At 41.0% G+C, this 18,759-nt stretch overlaps 1 protein-coding gene across 10 annotated transcripts in view; it reads left to right on the forward strand.

Annotated features, from left to right (window-relative positions):
- The window catches only part of rasal2 (RAS protein activator like 2), a 415,750-nt gene that overhangs the window by 162,473 nt on the left and 234,518 nt on the right, over positions 1-18,759 (forward strand). Inside the window, exon 1 of one of the 10 annotated variants that reach the window (XM_043699989.1) lies at positions 8,325-8,429. The exons of the other annotated variants lie outside the window; for them this stretch is intronic. Within the exon in view, the coding sequence (XP_043555924.1) occupies positions 8,360-8,429 (70 nt within the window). The 5' untranslated portion in view covers positions 8,325-8,359. Of the gene's footprint in view, positions 1-8,324; positions 8,430-18,759 lie in introns of those variants that run through there. 10 annotated transcript variants of the gene reach the window in all.

The following is an 18,759-nucleotide window of genomic DNA, read 5'->3' on the forward strand; positions in this document are numbered from 1 at the left end:
AACGTTTTTGAGGCCCCGTCTTGGGAAAGTGGTGGGAAAGATGCTGGAGTCTATTATAAAGGATGAAATTACTGCACATCTGGATAGTAGTAACAGGATAGCACAGAGTCAGCATGGATTTATGAAGAGGAAATCATGCTTGACTAATCTTCTTCAATTTTTTGAGGATGTAACTCTGAAGTTGGACGAGGGAGATCCAGTAGATGTAGTGTACCTGGACTTTCAGAAAGCTTTTGATAAAGTCCCACACAGGAGGTTAGTGAGTAAAATTAGGGCGCATGGTATTGGGGGCAAAGTACTAGATTGGATTGAAAATTAGTGGGCAGATGCATGGCAGATGCAGTTTAATGTGGATAAATGTATGGTTATCTACTTTGGTGGCAAGAACAGGAAGACAGACTACCACCTCAATGGAATCAATTTATGTAAAGAGGCAGTACAGAGAGATCTGGGGGTTCTTGTACACCAGTCAATGAAGGCAAGCATGCAGGTACAGCAGGTAGTGAAGAAGGCTAATAGCATGCTGGCCTTCATAACAAGAGGAATTGAGTATAGAAGCAAAACGGTGCTTCTGCAGCTGTGCAGGGCCCTGGTGAGACCACACCTGGAGTACTGTGTGCAGTTTTTAGATTAGATTACAGTGTGGAAACAGTGTTGAAAAGAATGAATGCTTATCCTTTTTTTTTTCTTCTGAAAAACTATTTACTTTCTTTTACTTTGTTTTAGCAATCACTAAAAGTGAGCTGAATTGATCTCCTGAGGGTACTTGTTCACCAGAAATTCCATTAGACTTAAAAAGAACAAAACTGTATTAATGCCGATTATTTTGAGAGTCAATGAAATTTATGTAGTGCCTTTATGTAGTGCCTTTTGACATAGACAACCTCCCAAGGTGCTTTATAGAAGTCTTTGCAAACAGAATTTAAGCACCAGGGTTATTGAAACGGCTCACCAAGAGCCTGATTAAAGAGAGAGGTTTCTCACAGTGACTTAAAGCAGAGGAAATCAGTAGGGAGGGGAGAAGGGTAATGGGGAGGAAATTTCAGAGTTTGAGGTTCAGGCAACTGACAGCTCGGCAGTGAAAATGGAGAAATTAAAATTGTTCATGGGCTTTGGGTATGGAGGAAGCTACAGAAGTGGAAAGGGCAAGACCATGAAAGGAGGATAAGAGTTTAGAAGTTGAAGGCTTGCCACGTTCTGAACCAGTAAATATCAGAGAATGTCTGTGATGGGTGAATGAGACTTAGTATGTGTAAGGATACAGTGCAGAACTTTTGATGAGCTCACTTTTATGAAAGTTAAAGCCAGTCGGGGGGCATTTCCGTGGTAATTTCTTGTGGTATCTTAGGTACGGATGAGGTTTTCAGCCATAGAAGAAGTGAGGTGGGGCACAGGGTGCGATAAGCAATCAAGTAGGTTCATGTGGTTGAGATTGCATCTTTGAGCCAAAACTGACACCAAGATTGCAAGCAGTTAGGTTCAGCCTTTGTTGCCAGAGATAGGGGCAGAATTAGAACCTGGCCATTGGAATTTGTGGAGTGGACAGAGACTTCAATTTTTCCAATATTTAGTTGGGAAAACTGAGCTCATCCATTACTGGATGTTGAAGGATCTAGTGTGACAAAACAGAGAATAGCATAGAAATCAAGGGAAATGGTGATGGAGTAGAGCTGGGTGTTGTCAACATGTATTTATTGGACTTTCTGATGTTGTTGCCAAATTACAGCTTTTAAATGACAAACAGAATTATTTTAAATGACAAACAGGGGGGAATCAACATATAGACTCTTTGGACTACTCCAGAGATAGCTGCATAGAAATCTGAAGAGAAGCTGTTGGAAGTGATTCTTTCAATACAGCCGGACAGGTAAACATGGAATCAGCAAATTAATTATTTTTGAAATGTTGCAATCGACTGTGGCGCCTCAAGCAGCAGTATGTTAGGTGACTCGATAAACTGCTTTAATGGTGGTGATTAAAAGATAAGTGTTAGCCGGTAGAACTGGTGTGCTTTCCTGTTCTTTAAATAGTACAGTGGAATTTCGTGCAACCACAAAATCAGCAGCCAGGATCTTATCTGAATATCTCCATCTGAAAGGGACTACCTGATGTGTTGCTCCGATTATCTATTGCCTTCTAATTTCCATGAAAAGGTTGTCACTAAGTCATGGGCTGTCAGCATATTTTAGGATGAGCTGAGTTTAACCTAACCCAGTCAACTCAGATTTCATGCCACTATTCTGAGCTGAAATCTGGCCTTGGATTTGATACTTATCAAAGACAATGCGATACATTTATTAAATTGTTTGCTTATCACTTTCTCTGGTGAATAATTTGTTACTTTGAACAATTAAAGTTCCAGAGGGAGAAGAAGGAGGTTTAAAAAAGATAGCTTTTTTTGGTAGTCATCCAAGAGAGCTTTAAGAATGACCGGAAATGGTTGTATATTCTTTTGTTTTCTGATATAAGGTGAGTTTTTCACTCCACTTGCATATTCCTGTGTCCTCATAATGGTTTTCCTACAGCCATATCCATGTCAAACTAGTCAAGTATAGTATCAAACGTAAAGAAAGCAATATCAATTGAGCAAAAGCATGTGATCGGTTTGAAGATTGGACAGAATTTGAAAACTAGGAAAGAATGATGGCCAAAAAAAAGGGAAAAAAAGAGAATGAGAGAAAGCTAGCCAGAAGTGTAGACACAGATGGTAAGAGTTTCTATACATAGTTTAAAAAGAAAATGTTAATTTAATGACTATTGGTCCTATCAAAAATGTTTCTTAACATTTGTTAAGAGATAGCAGAATGATTGAACAGGTATCATGCATAATGTTTCACCATAGACGATACAATTAATATCCTATAAATCAGGGGAAGGAGCTCAGAAAAATTACAGTCACCAGTGAAGTGGGACTGAGTAAAGCTTTGGAGCTTTTGGCTCATAAGTGCTCAGGTAGGCTTCATCTCAGTGTCTTGCAAGAAGTGTTGAATGAGATAGTCCATCTATTGGTTTTAATTTTGCAAAACAACTCAAGATTTGAGGTCCCATTAGATTGAAAAATAGAAAATGCCACCCCTTCATTGAAGAAATAAGGACAGAAAACAGGGCACTCCAAGACAGTTAGCTTAACATCTGACACAAGAAAAGTGTTGAAAACTATTATGAAAAAAGATTCAGCAGGCATTTTGACAAGTTCAAAGTAACCAGGCATTCAACATGGTTTTGTGAAAGGGAGATCATTGGCCAATTTTTTGGTGCTCTTTGAGGAAATAATGTGCTGTGGATAAATAGGAGTCACGAGATGTACAGATATTCAGAAATATTTGATAAAAGGTTAGAAGAATCTCAGGATGTTTCAGAAAATAAAAGCACATGTTGTATGGGTTGCATGTTGACATGGATAGAAAATTGCTTTGAAATAAAAAAGCTCTTTGAGAGTTTAATAATGGCAAACACCACCTCCAGCCTCCCAGATTGCCTTGGTCCACTACAATGTGTCTCCTGTTGCAACAGGCCCACAGCAGGCGCTGTCGCCCTGTCCCCACACTCATCCCTGGAACATCTGGATAACAAGGACACCTACATCAGACTCGTATTTATTGACTTCAGCTCTGTCTTCACCATAATCCAATAAAACTCATCTCCAAACTCTCCTCCCCCTCTCTACAACTGGATCCTCGACTCCCTGACCCACAGTCCATAATCAGGAAGGATAGGCGACAACATTTCCTCCTTGATAATTCTCCACACTAGTGCCCCACAAGACTTCATACTCAGTCCCTTACTTGCCTGTTTACACACTCTCAACTGTATGGCCAAGTTCATCTCGTAACTCCATTTTCAAGATTGTTGATGACAGATCTGTAGTGAGTGGAATATTAAACAATGATGAGACAGAATACAGGAAAGAGATAGAGAGCTTAGTGGCATGCTGTAAAGACAACAATCTTTCCCTCAGTGTTAGCGAACTGAAGGATTTGGACATCGACTTCAGGAAGCAGAGTTGAGGAAATGCCTTGTCTATATCAGTGGTACTGAGATGGAGATAGTCAAAAGCTTCGAGTTCCCTGGAGTAAATATCACAAACAATCTGTCCTGGCCCATCCACTTTGCTTTGGTTAAGAAAGCACACCAACGCTTCTGTTTCCCCAGAAGGCTAAGGAAATTCAGCAAGTCCGCAATGGCTCTTACCAATTTTTACAGATGCACCATGGAAGGCATCCTATCTGGAGCTTGGTATGGCAACTGCTCTGCCCAGGACTATAAGAAACTACAGAGAATTGTGAACACAGCCAAGTCCATCACACAAACCAACCTTCTGTCCATTGATTCCATCTATACTTCCTGTTGTCTTGGAAAGCAACCAGCATAATCAAAGATCCCTTCCACCCTGGTTATACTCTCCTCCACCCTCTTCCATTGGGCAGAAAATGCAAAAGTTTGAAAACACATAGCAACAGTTTCAAGAACAGTTTCTTTCCTGCTGTTATCAGACTTTTGAATTGACTTCTCTGTAACTGTAACAATATTCTACATACAGTTCTATTACCTTAATGTACTAATGTGAGGTATGATTTGTCTGGTAGCATGCAAAACAATACATTTCACTGTATTTCGGTACACGTGACAATAATTGATGAATTCAAATCATAAAATTGTCTGCCTCACATAAAGTAGAGAATAAGTATAAATGGGTCTTCTTCAGTTAGTGGTGTGACCTCAAAGGTTTGTAAATGACTTGGATGAAGGGGTAGAAGGTGTGGCTGCCAAATTTGCTGGTGACACAAAGATATTGGGAAAGTCATTTGTGAAGAGACACATGGAGGCTACAAGAAGATATGACTAAATTCAGTGAATGGGTAAAGGTGTGGAAATTGAACCTATGGGTTTTCTAATGTGGAAAGGCTAGGCTTGTGTCTGCTAAAGCTTTTAGAAGAATGAAATGGCTTGATTGAAACACAGACCTGAGGGGACTTAACAATATAGAAATGGAGAGGATGTTTTTGCTATGGGAGAATCAAGAACCAGTGGTCACTGTTTCAAAATAAAACTTTGCCCCATCTAAGTAGAAATCAGGTGAATTTCTTTCTCTTGAGGGTTGAGAGAATGAGTGGTCTGCTCCTGCTCCTTGTTTGTTTGTTTGTCCATATGTAACTGAATTGTAAGAGTTAATCTGTGCTACACAGCCAATCAATGTTGCACACTTGTTTGCCTGTGCGAAGCTATCTGACTGAGTGGTCCAGGTTCTGAAATGGCCACAATGTACATAAATTAAGAAGAATTCAAGAACTGTTTCAAATGCTGATATGCTGTGGTTCCTTCCACATCATGATAATTTGTAGAACTTGGACAAGAATAGAATAGAGCCCAACTGAGGCGTGACTTCTTGCCTGTGGAATTATATGACTGCTGATTGATTTTTCAGAAAAGGAGAGAAATATAAGTTGAGGGACAGGTTCATGAGAACAAAATTTGAGTGGTATCTAGTGGTCAGTTAGAGAAAGCTGGAAAGGAAGAGGAAGCAAGCACGCAACATACAACCGAAAATATCTTTCAGTGCTGCATCTTTAAGAGGCCAATCGGATGGGAGCCTAAAATGCTTTGTAATCCTCTGGAGGTTTTACAATAGATAGCCTGCTGAATAATGACAGTTTGAGAACATGTAACAATGTCAACATTAGCAACAAATGTGTGTTCAGAGACTTTGATTATATCTGAGCTATGGGTGTGACTATTAATATAAATCTTGTGAAAGGTTAAAAAGCTTAGCTTCAGGGATGAGATCTATTCATTTTAAGGATGTCAATGACTATTGGAGAAACTGTTGAGAAAATGAAACACTGAAGTGTGTATCACACTGTTCATCTTGTCAAAAATGAAAACCGCTGTAAATACCTTCTATCTTTTTAGACTTTTTCACATAGTCATAATATTCCAAAATGAATATTTTTTGCCAGCGCATGGCCAGTTTTTGCACAGCAATGTCTCAAATAGCAAAAAGCGTTTTTTGGTTATGTGAATTGAAGAATATACATTTGAAATTGTGCATTTGATATAATCTGTGGCTTCCTGAACCAGCTGATGGAACTGTAGTTTTATATTTTATTAGAAGATTAGTATCTTTGCAAGTGCAATACTATGTGGTGGTGCAGTCATGTGACAATTTATATTCTGCTCAAGTATTTGAAGGGGCTACAAGCCCACAGAGTTATGACCATGCCGAGTGCGCAGTACTCAGCAAGATTCATGTATAAAACAAATGAAACCAGTAATCTGTACAGAATAGTCCAAGTGTCATTTTGAAATTCAGTGAAGAAATATCATCCAGCATAGCTCTCAAATAAGTACAGTTTGCTTGCTGGAAGCATTCCAAACTGACAAGGGAAGTCATATTACCTCAAGTATTCAGATTTCCAAGAGATTGCTAGTGATGTGAAAGACTCCCTTTTCCAAATTAGGACACTGGATTTGAGTCAAGTGAGAGAAAGGAGAGCATGTCTTAAGTTACAGCAAGGGCAAAGGTGTAAGTGGGTCCCAGGGATCTGTATTGAGTTCTTTCACATGCCTGATAATTATCAAGAATCTAAAATAGTTCTTCCAATATAAAGTAATTAAAGCTAACAGCACACGAGAATCAATCGTAGACTGAGGATGTAGCCTAGATTTTTTTTTAGGGTTTTCTTCAAGACACTTGAGGATGAATGAAGTTCACTATGGAGAAATGCAAGGTATTCCGTGTTGCAAATTAAAGGTTAAAACAAAACACTTTGGATGGTGTAGGACTTGTCAACGTTTGTGAGTAGCTCCTATATTGCTTACTATGACGAGCAGTTCAATCTGTAAACTAACTTATAACTGTATTGACAAATTACACCGAGTTATCCAGATCTCATGCAGAGGTCGGATTGCTGAGTATAATTTGTGTAACTATGATACAAGGTAGTGAAATTGTAATGTTGATTCTTCTTGTCAGAAGGACTGGATAGAACTGAGTTTTCAGTTTCCAAGGTGCCTGTGTAAATGGGGTTAAAGCTTTCCATGGTCATAAATGGGAGAAAGAAAGTGTGTATAAGTCATGTTTATTCTGTTCCTTTTATTTGATGGTTCTATATTCCCAATTTATTATAATTATTCCATTTTTCAACATAGATTACTCCATGCCAATCAAACTGATTATATCTACTCTTTGCTGTCCAACCCAACAGTCCAAGTAAAATACATCCTTTCCCAGTGGACATTTTCTCATTTTTTTGAAATTGGCATTGATAGTTTGAGTAGGTAGATTTGAAGGAGAAAAAGGATCTTTTTTGAAAAAAATCCAAAAAAGCCAAGCTTATAAGTCTCTGATGTATTGCACCTGGATGAACTGTGAGTGCTTGGCCCTGTATTTTCCAAGGGCATGTAAGAACATAAGAACTAGGGGCAGAAGTAGTCAATACAGGCCCCTCAAGTTTGCTTTGCCATCAAGATAAAATCGTGACTGATCTCACCTCAGCCTCAACTCCACTTTCCCCCCCTTCTCCCCATTACCTTTCAAGTTGTTACTAATTAAACATATGTCCATCTCCTCCTCCAATTTATTCAATGTCCAAAATTTGCTGTATTCTGGGACAGTGAATACCACAGATTCGCAATTCTTTGAGAGTAGTAGTTTGTCCTCACCTCTCTTTTCAATTTGTTCCTCCTCCTCCTGAAATTATGACCTCTGGTTTCAAATTGTCCACATGAGGAAACATCTGTATTTACTTTTTCAATTCACCTTTGAATCTCATATACCTCAATTAGACCACGTGTCATTAGAAACTCTAGAAAGTATAGGCCTAATCTGCTGGAATGTGAGAACTGTGTAACCAATGGCTACAATTGAGAAAATCACCTTGAATCTGGCAAGAACAGTTGAATAATACACCCTATAAACAAGTTCTGGGACATATTTGAATGTTCAACGTTAATGTCAGGCTGGTCAGTCTGAGCTGCACCTGGTGCCTGAGGACATTGCAGATTGTACAATTCTTGCATTCCTTTCACACATACATTTGAACGTCACGAGATCCTGTGATATAGTGCTTTTGGAAAGGGGGATGGGGAATAGGTTCGTTCTGATGTGTGCCGATGATTATATTGCAGTATTTCTGATTACAGATGGCTGGATCTGCTCACCTGAGCTGAGGAGGTCTGGTATCAATGTGAGAACAGGGCTTATGTGACATGCAGTCTTATATGGTGTCTGCTTGTTGCTGGTATTTGGAGCAGTGTCCAGTACACTAAATGCTGCAGCAGTGTTGTTACTTGCATAGAGTCTTACTGCTGCAAATGTCTAACCTAGTGGAGAACTGGATGCTGAGATTGGCAATTCCAGATGGATCGTCTCGGTCAGAAAAGGCGGATGCTCTACTTCCGTTCTAAATCCTGTGCAGCTGAGATTTCAGGTAAACTTGAGTTGAATTTTGCAGAGCAGTTGCAGTTTGCCAGCTGCTGTGTTTAATACAGCTGGTGCTTGATGTCATAGCAAAACGTAACCTAACTATTTGTGTTTTAACACATAACCTAAAAATCAACAGATGTGTACTTGAAGCAAATGCAAGTTGTTGCATAATCATCTGATAAACAGCACCATCAGAATGATATTGCTGGCATTTGATGATCCACGCAATGCAATGAACTGATTAACTCATGAAGTACGAGTTTGCTCTTTGTGAGTGCTGCTGTATGATGCAGTGTGTATCTAACTGTTATGCCAAGAACATATGAAGTAGGTTTCTATATGCCACAGAAATAAAGGACATGGTTTTCACGCTGTCGTCTCTGGGTAAAATGTTTTTCTACAATATCTTACTCGATAGGCATGACCTTCACTGATTTACAGAGGCCTGCACCAAGAGTTTTGGTAAAATAGCTGGTGTGAAGTGGGTTTAGAAAGAGAGAAAAGCAAGACCTAGTGAGCAGAAGTGCAGTGATCTGGAATTCTAATCATATTGAAGATTTTGTTATGTGTATATCCTGCCTGTTTAAAATTTTAGAGACAAAAAAAACTAGATGCTGGAATCCAAGGTAGAAGAGCAAGAGGCTAGAAGAACACAGCAAGCTAGGCAGCATGAGGAGGTGGAGAAGTCAACGTTTTGGATGTCACCCTTCTTCAGGACTGGGGGTGGGTGTAAGGGGAGCTGCAGTTGGCCAGAGGGGGGAGGGAAACATTGTGGTAAAGTAGGGATAGATGAACATGGTGGAGGGAAGAGTTGATCATAGGAATGGAAGCGGAGGGCTGGGAGGGAGGTTATTTGAAATCGGAAAACTCAATGTTGAGTTCTCTGGGCTGTCGGCTGCCTGAGCAGAAGGAGCAACCACCAAGCTTTTCTTTATTTCCTGCAGGTGTGTGAGATGTTGATACAATGTAATTTTAATATGTAAACCTGTAATTTGATGAAACAGCAGGATCCATTGTCTGTAGCCCTCATAGTTTGACTTATTTTTCTAGTCGGTTGCAAAGAATTGTTTGGTAATCTCTCAGACAGTGAGGACAATTAATTATGAAGAAAGGTCACGAGACCCAAAGTGTTAATTCTGATTTCTCTGCACAGCTGCTGCCAGACCTGCTGAAATTTTTCAGCATTTTCTGATTGTGTTTCTGATTTCCAGCATCCGCATTCCTTTGGTTTTTCTTTTGTTAAGACAGTAAGGATGTATTGTTATTGGGTGGAGAGAGTAAAATATGAGAGACAATGTGGAAAATTGCCTTAGTATGTCCTGTCCAGAAAGACAGAACAAATACAACCCAGAGAATTATCACTCCGTCAATCTCCCCTCAATCTTGGGGGAGAAGGATGTTTGATGATCTATGCAAGCATGTTATTTTTTTAAAATTTTTGTTGGTTTTCTGATATAAATTTATTTTATTTGGATCTGAAGACTTGGTCAACAATGCAAGTTCATCACTTACATGTAAGCAGGAATCATTAGAAATGGCACATGATCCCATATTTCTTGGAACCAGGAAACATACTCTGATCTCCTTTAGCATCTGAATTTTTTGTGCACAACTGATTACTGCAATTTTTTATGTTGAAGTGGAGTATAGCTGGCATTAGTTGCTCATGACATTAACAGAACGCAGTATCTGGAGCCATTTTACGAAAACTGAGAAGTTTATGAAATTTTGAGTGTTTATCGAATATCATTTCGTTTTGTGATTTTGGTTTGTTAAAATGAAGCAGAATGTTAATGCAAATAGAGCATAGGACCTGTGGGATCATGTTCAAATAATGCCTGAAATTAGTGAGTGGTGAAAATAACCTTTTTATTCAGAAATAACATGTAGCACAAGTTCGAGGCGGCAGTAAAATCCCGAAATACAGTTCTTACACTATCCTTTTTAGTCACAGCTCTTACATATCTTAAAATTTCATAACTATGATACTACGTTGTTTTATCTACAGTATATAAAGTTTTGAGGGGCTTCTTTCTTGGGAGACAGGAGATGGGTTAAAACATGCTAAATGCTGGTTGCTCCTCGTGATAGGACTAAGAGTGTTTGTCTGGTCTGCTTACATAATTAAGAGGTGTCAGTTCTTTTGTCTTTCAAGTCAGTAAACGTTAAGCCTATATGCTCTAAATATCTTCGAAAAATAATAAAGGATATTAAACTAATTACTGCAGCTGGATTGTGAGAGATGTTTACTGTTTACCGGTTAGGTTTGATTCATTCATGCTGTTTCACTTAAGCACTGTTTTGACAGTTAGTTTCTTAAAGGGATAACGGCCCAGTTAAAAGCTATTTAACAAGTACAGTACATACTAGTTAGGGAAACTGTTTGGTCTTTCTGGTCCAGGAGATGGTTGGTAAGAGCTGATTAATATTATAACATTTTGTGGAAACATGATGGCTGGAGAGACATGATGACGGGGAAGGTATTGTTCTGTACATTACACATATTCAGAGATAAACACTGCTTGTAGGCTTGTAGGCTGATAAGATGTGAAAATGCAGTAATGAGTTTGAAAGAGTTGTTTTAAATTTGGCCTATCTTGTCGTAAAATATTCTACAGAACCGCGGTTTTATGAATGAATGAAACCATATTATGGTAAGCAGTTATGAATAAATGAACTGGGAATGTGGTGTTCACTTGTGAGTGGGTTAGTAAAGGAGTTATGAATGAATAGATATAAAGCGCTTGTGAGTGGGTTAGTGATGGGACCCAGAATACAATTTTTCACAGACCCTTGTGCTCGGCATTTGTATTCCACGTGTCAACATTCAAACCTGATCATCTTAGCGGCCGACATGTAGGATATCGAACAGTATAGCATAGGAATAGGCCCCTCTGCTCACCAGGTCTGTGCTGAGCATGATACCATTTTTAAACTAATCACATCTCCCTGCACATGGTCTATACCCTCTATTCCCTGCCTGTTCATGTGTTTGTTTAAATGTCTCTTAAATGTTGCTATCGTATCTGCTTCTACCACCTCACCTGGTAACATATTCCAAGCACTCGCCAACCTCTGTGTAAAAAAAAACTTGCCTTAGCCATCTTCTTTAAGCTTTCCCTCTCTCACCTTAAAACTGTGTCCCTTAGTATCTGAAATTTCAACCCTGGAGAAAAACCTCTGAATGTTCACTCTATCTATGCCTCTCAATTTCATATACTTATATTAGGCCACTCCTCAGTCTCTGATGCTCTCGTTTGTCCAATATCGTATCTAATCGACTCCAGTCCAGGTTAATCGGGGCGACACAGTGGCTCAGTGGTTAGCACTGTTGCCTCACAGCACCAGGGATCCGGGTTTGATTCCCACTTTGGGCAACTGTCTGTGTGGAGTTTGCACATTCTCCCCGTGTCTGCGTGGGTTTCTTCCGGGTATCTGGTTTCCTCCCACAACCAAAGATGTGCAGGTCAGGTGAATTGCCCATAGTGTCAGGGGTAAATGTAGGGTAGGGGACTGGGTCTGGGTGGGTTACTCTTCGGAGGGTTGGTATGGACTTGTTGGGCCGAAAGGCCTGTTTCCATACCTTAGGAAATCTAATCTAATCTTTTACATCCTCTCCAAACATCCTTCCTATAGCGTGTAATAACCAGAACTGCACACAATACTCAAAATACGGCCTAACGAAGGTCTTCATGTACCTTCCTTGCAGCTCTTCATACTCTACGTCCTGCAAGGACTTAATCCATTCTCCCAGTTCCTTTGCCTGCGTTGCAAGTGCTCAAATGATGCTACCTTCCAAAATAGTGCTGCTGACATGTCTTTCTTCTTCTATCAATGTGGTTTCCTGCCCACTGTGGTTGACAGGGCTCTCAACCACATCCAACCTATCACCCATGCTTCCGCCCTTGCCTCCTTTCATCACTCAACAGCATGATCGGGTCCCCCTTCTCACTTTTCATTCCACCAGCCTCCACATTTAAAGGATCATTCTTCGTAATTTCAGACAACTCCAGCAGAATGCCACCACCAAATGCATCTTCCCCTCGCTTCCCATCTGCATTCCGCAGGGATCGTTCTCTCTAGTTCATTCATCGACCACTAACACCACTCCCTCTTCCCGTGTAACTGCAGAAGGTGCAACACCTGCCCCTTTATCTCTTCCGTGCTCATCATTCAAGGGCCTAACCAGTCTTTCCAGGTAAAGCAGCATTTCACCTATACCTCCTCCAATCTTGTGTGTTGGATTCGCAGATGCTGGAGGTTAGAGTTAAGAGTGTGGTGCTGGAATATGGCCTACTCTACATTGGAGAAGCCAGATGCAGACTAGGCGGCTGCTTTGCAGTACATGAGCACGCATGACCCTGACCTTCCCGTAGCTGGTCATTTTAACACAGCGTCCTGCTGGCATGCTACAGTGCTCCAGCAAATCACAGTGCAAACTGGAGCAACAACATCTCAACTCCAAACTAGGGAATTTAGAGCCTTTTGGACTTAATATTGAGTTCAAACTGTGAACCAATACCTATTCCCGTCCTTTCTTGTACCTTAACTTGTAACATTTTCTGTCATCATGTCCTGTCTCCCCTCCCTCACCTCAGTGGGACTGGCTCTTTCAAGTCTGGCAGTTAGATACACCATTGTTCTGCCATTGTCACATTCTTAATCTGAACTATCAACATACTTTCTCCTTCACCACCTCCAACTACAGTATAAATGTTGCCCCCTCCACACCACTTCAGCTCTAATGAAGAGACATCTAGACTTCAACATTAGCTTGCTCTCTCTTCAAGGATGCTGTTTGACCCACTGTGATCTCCAGCACTTTTGTTTTCTGACTAAGGTCTTAATCAGTTGCAGCATGACTTGCTGAATTGTACACTCAATACCGCAACCAATGAAGGCAAGCTTACCACATTTTGGACTTGTATCGCCACTTTCAGGGAACTATGGACTTGGACTCTGAGATCCCTCTATACATCAGTGTTTCTCTGGGTCCTGCCATTTACTAGATACCTCTGACATCCCAAAATGTTTGTCCGAATTAAAATCCATCTGCTATTTCTCTGCTTAGCTTTCCAACTGATCTATATTCTGTTTTATCCTTTTGACAAGCTTTCTTAACTATCCACAACTCCATGAATATTGGTGCCATCTGCACACTTACTAATCAGACAACCTACATTTTCATTTTCACTCAATCCTGATGAAGGGCTTTTGCCTGAAACGTCGACTGTCTTGCTCCTCGGATGCTGCCTGTCCCACTGTGCTTTTCCAGCACCACTCTGTCGATTCTAATCTCCAGCATCTGCAGTTCTCACTTTCATTTACCTACATTTTCATCCAAGTCATAATATATATTAAACAACACAGTCCTCATACTGATCCCTGTGGAACACCACTGGTCACAGATGTCCAGTCTGAAATATACCTCTCCACAACTACCCTCTGACCAAACCAATTTTGCATCCAACTTAACAACTCACCATGGATCCCAATCTTCTGGACTGGCCTGCTGTGAACGATCTTGTCAAATGCTTTAGTACCCTCATTATTTTCCCTCCCTCAAAAAAACTCCGTTAAATTTGTGAGGCAAGACATCCCCAGGCACAATGCCACACTGATTATCCCTAATAAGTGTATTCTTTTCCCATCTTTATTGATACTCAGCTGAGACTCGAGTAAAATACGACATTTGGGAAAGGGAAAAAAAACCTGCTGTCCTGAGAACGCTGATGAAGTGAGGTGGCTGTTTGGAATTTTCATACACTGTCATTGGTACCGTCATTGTAACCATGTTTTACTCCTGGAAACTTCAGTCAGGGAACAGGATGAGATTCTGAAGGGACAAAATTTAGGCAGGAACTTAAAAAGGAAGTCTTCGAGGGTAGTAATATCTGGATTATTCCCAGTGCTACGAGCTAGTGAGGGTAGGAATAGGAGGATAGAGCAGATGAATGCATGGCTGAGGAGCTGGTTCATAGGAGAAGGGCTCGCATTTTTGGATCATTGAAACCTCTTCTGGGGTAGAACTGACATATGCAAGAAGGATGGATTGCACCTGAATTGAAAGGGGACTAATATACTGGCAGGGATGTTTTGCTAGAGCTGCTCGGGAGGATTTAAACTGATAAGGTGGAACCCAGGGATGTAGGGAGGAAAGAGATCAATCTGAGACTGGTCCATTTGGGAAAGGGAGCAGGTAAAACAGTCAGGGCACAAAGAAACAAACCAAGATAGGACTCATAAATTAAGCTACATTTATTTCAAGAGGCCGGACAGGAAAGGCAGGTGAATTCTGGGCATTGTTCGGAACATGGGACTGGGATATCATAGCAATTACAGAAGCGTGGCTCAGGGATGGACAGGACGGCAGCTTAATGTTCCAGGATAAAAACGCTACAGGAAGGATAGAAAGGGAGGCAAGAGAGGAGGGGGAGTGGCGTTTTTGATAAGGGATAGCATTACTGCTGTTCTGAGGGAGAATATTCCTGGGAATACATCCAGGGAAGTTATTTGGTGGAACTGAGAAATAAGAAAGGGATAATCACCTTATTGGGCTTGTATTATATACCCCCTAATAGTCAGCGGGAAGTTGATAAACAAATTTGTGAGGAGATTTCAGTTATCTGTAAGAATAATAGGGTGGTTATGGTCGGGGATTTTAACTTTCCAAACATAGACTGGACTGCCACAGTGTTAAGGGTTTAGATTGAGATAAATTTGTTAAGTGTGTACAAGAAAATTTTCTGATTCAGTGTGTGGATGTACCTACTAGAGAAGGTACAAAACTTGACTTAGTCTTGGGAAATAAGGCAGAGCAGTTGACTGAGGAGCACTTTGGGGCCAGGGACCATAATTCTATTAGTTTTAGAATACTGATGGAAAAGGATAGACCAGATCTAAAAGTTGAAGTTGTAAATTGGAGGGAGGCTAATTTTGACAGTGGTAGGCAAGAACTTTCAAAAACTATTTGGGGCAGATGTTTGCAGGCAGAGACAGCTGGAATGAGATAACGAGAGTCCAGAGAAAGTGTATTCCTGTCAGGGTGAAAGGAAAGGCTGGTAGGTGTAGGGAATGCTGGATGACTAGAGAAATTGACGTTTCGGTTAAGAGAAAGAAGGAAGCATATGTCAGGTATAGATAGGAGAGATTGAGTGAATCCTTACAAGTGTATAAAAAACGGTAGGTGTATACATAAGAGGGCAATCGGGGGGGTGAGTGCAAAAAGGGGACATGAGATAGCTTTGGCAAATAGAGTTAAGGAGAATGCAAAGGGATTTTATAAATACATTAAAGACAAAAGAGTAACTAGAGAGAGAATAGAGCTGTCAAAGATCAGCAAGGTAGCCTTTGTGTGGAGCTACAGGAGATGGGGGAGATATTCAACGAGTATTCATCAGTGTATCCTGTGGAGAAGGATATGAAAGATACAGAGTGTGGGGAAATAGATGGTGACATCTTGAAGAATGTCCATATTACAGAGGAGGAAGTGCTGGATGTCTTGAAATGCATAAAAGTGGATAAATCCCCAGGACTTGATCTGGTGTACCCTAGAACTCTGTGGGAAGCTAGGGAAGTGATTGCTGGGCCCCTTGCTGAGATATTTCTATCATCGATAGTCACAGGTGAGGTGCCAAAGGTTGGGTAACATGCTACCACTATTTAAGAAAAATGGTACAGAAAAGCCAGGGAACTGTAGTCTGATGAGCCTAACGTCGGTGGTGGGCAAGTTGTTGGAGGGAATCTTGTGGGATAGGATTTACATGTATTTGGAAAAGCAAGGACTGATTAGGGATAGTCAGCATGGCTCTGTGCGTAGGAAATCATGTCTCATAAACTTGATTGAGTTATTTGACTGAGTAACAAAGAGGATTGATGAAAGCCGAGCACTGGACGTGATCTTTATGGACTTCAGTAAGGCGTTCAACAAAGTTCCTCATGGGAGATTGGTTAGCAAGATTGGATTTCATGGAATACAGGGAGAACTAGCCATTTGGATACAGAACTGGCTCGAAGGTAGAAGACAGAGGGTGGTGGTAGTGGGGGGTTGCTTTTCAGACTGGAGACCTGTGACCAGTGGAGTGCCACAAGAATCGGTGCTGGGTCCACTACTTTTCGTCATTTGTATAAATGATTTGGATTTGAGCATAAGAGATATAGTTAGTAAGTTTGCAGATGACACCAAAATTGGAGGTGTAGTTGACAGCGAAGAAGGCTCCTTCAGATTACAACGGGATCTTGATCAAATGGGCCAATGGGCTGAGAAGTGGCAGATGGAGTTTAATTTAGATAAATGTGAGGTGCTGCATTTTGGAAAAGCGAATCTTGGCAAGACTTATGCACTTAATGGTAAGGTCCTAGGGAGTGTTGCTGAACAAAGAGACCTTGGAGTGCAGGTTCATAGTTCCATGAAAATGGAGTCACAGGTAGATAGGATAGTAAAGAAGGCATTTGGTATGCTTTCCTTTTATTGGTCAGAGTATTGAGTATAGGAGTTGAGAGGTCATGTTGCAGCTGTACAGGACGTTAGTTAGGCCGCTTGTGGAATGTTGCATGCAATTCTGGTCTCCTTCCTATTGGAAAGATGTTGTGAGACCTGCATTGGTTCAGAAAAGATTTACAAGGATTTTGTTAGGATTAGAGAATTTGAGCTATAGGGAGAGGCTGACTAGGCTGGGGCTGTTTTGCCTGGAGCGTCGGAGGCTGGGGGATGACCTTATAGAGGTTTATAGAATCATGATGGGCATGGATAGTATAAATAGACAAAGTTTTTTCCCTGAGGTGGGGGAGTCCAGAACAAGAGGGCATAGTTTTAGGGTGAGAGGGGAAAGACATAAAAGGGGCAACTTTTTCATTCAGAGGGTTGTGTGTGTATGGAATGAGCTGTGAGAGGAAGTTGTGGAGCCTGGCACAATTGCAACATTTGAAAGGCATCTGGATGGGGATATGAATAGGAAGGTTTAGAGGGATATGGGCCAACTACTGGCAAATGGGCTTAGATTTATATCAGATATCTGGTAGGCATGGATGTTTTGGACCAAATGGTCTGTTTCTGTGCTGTACATCTCTTTGACTCTATTTAGGAGTCTTCATGCATATGTAGTGGAAAAGGTAGTGTACAAATTTAGATGGTAATTGGGAATGCAAATGGAATTTTGGCCTTTATTTTTAAGAAAATGAAGTTTAAAAATTGGGAAGTCTTGCTTAAATCATGCAAGGCAGTAGTCAGACCACAATTTTGCTCCCTTTATCTAAGAAAGATATACTGGCATTGGAGGCAGTCTAGACTAGGTTCACTTGGTTAATATTGGGTATGGAGGAACTGTCTTTTGAGGAAAGATTGAATAGGTTGGACTTGATATTCATTGGAGTTTAGAAGAATGAGAGGTGACCAAATTAAAACATATGAGAGTCTTCGGCCTTGACAGAGTGAATGCAGAAGGGTTGTTTCCCTTTGTGGAAGTTGAGAGTGTGGTGCTGGAAAAGCACAGCAGGCCAGGCAGTATCCGAGGAGCAGGAGAATTGACATTTTGGGCAATAGCCTTTCATCAAGAATGTGGGCTTGTAAGCTCTTGGCCGCCTCGGCTCAAAAGCCTCATTTCTGATGAAGCGCTGTTGCCCAAAACATTGATTTTCCTGCTGCTTGGATGCTGCCTGGCCTGCTGTGCTTTTCCAACACCACAGACTCAACTCTGATCTCCAGCATCTGTAGTCCTCACTTTCCCCTTGTGGAAGTGTCTCTGACCAGAGGGCATAATCTCAGAATAAGGAACACCCTTTTAAAACAAGAGATTAGGAGACATTCCTTATCTGAGGGCAAGGAATTTATGGAATTCTTTACTGCAGAGAGCCTCATTTCTGATGAAGCTAGGTATATGCAAGGTTGAGACAGATAGACACGTGTTTAGTTAGTCAAGGATTCCAGAGTTATGGGGAAAAGGCCGAGAGTTGAGGATATTCAGATCAACCATGATCTCATTGAGTGGCAGAGCAGACAATGGGCTGAATGGCCTGTTTCTGCTCCTGCATTTCATGGTCTGTGTGCACTTGCACTTAGACTTCTTACGTGTAAATAAAGAGTGACTTGGTGAAAGGATAATGGTCCCTGTGGAGTTATTTCAATGTTAGCTTCCTCACCAACAAACCTTCAAAGAGAGCAGTAGATGTGATCTATATGGACCAGTGAGGCGTTTGACAAAATGTGCTGCTGGAAAAGCACAGCAGGTCAGGCAGCATCCAAGGAGCAGGAGAATCGACATTTCTGGCATAAGCCCTTCTTCAGGAATGAGGAGGGTGTGCCAAGCAGGCTAAGATAGAAGGTAGGGAGGAGGGAC

This window comes from Chiloscyllium plagiosum, chromosome 11 (assembly GCF_004010195.1).
Source record: "Chiloscyllium plagiosum isolate BGI_BamShark_2017 chromosome 11, ASM401019v2, whole genome shotgun sequence".
Classification (NCBI taxonomy): domain Eukaryota; kingdom Metazoa; phylum Chordata; class Chondrichthyes; order Orectolobiformes; family Hemiscylliidae; genus Chiloscyllium; species Chiloscyllium plagiosum.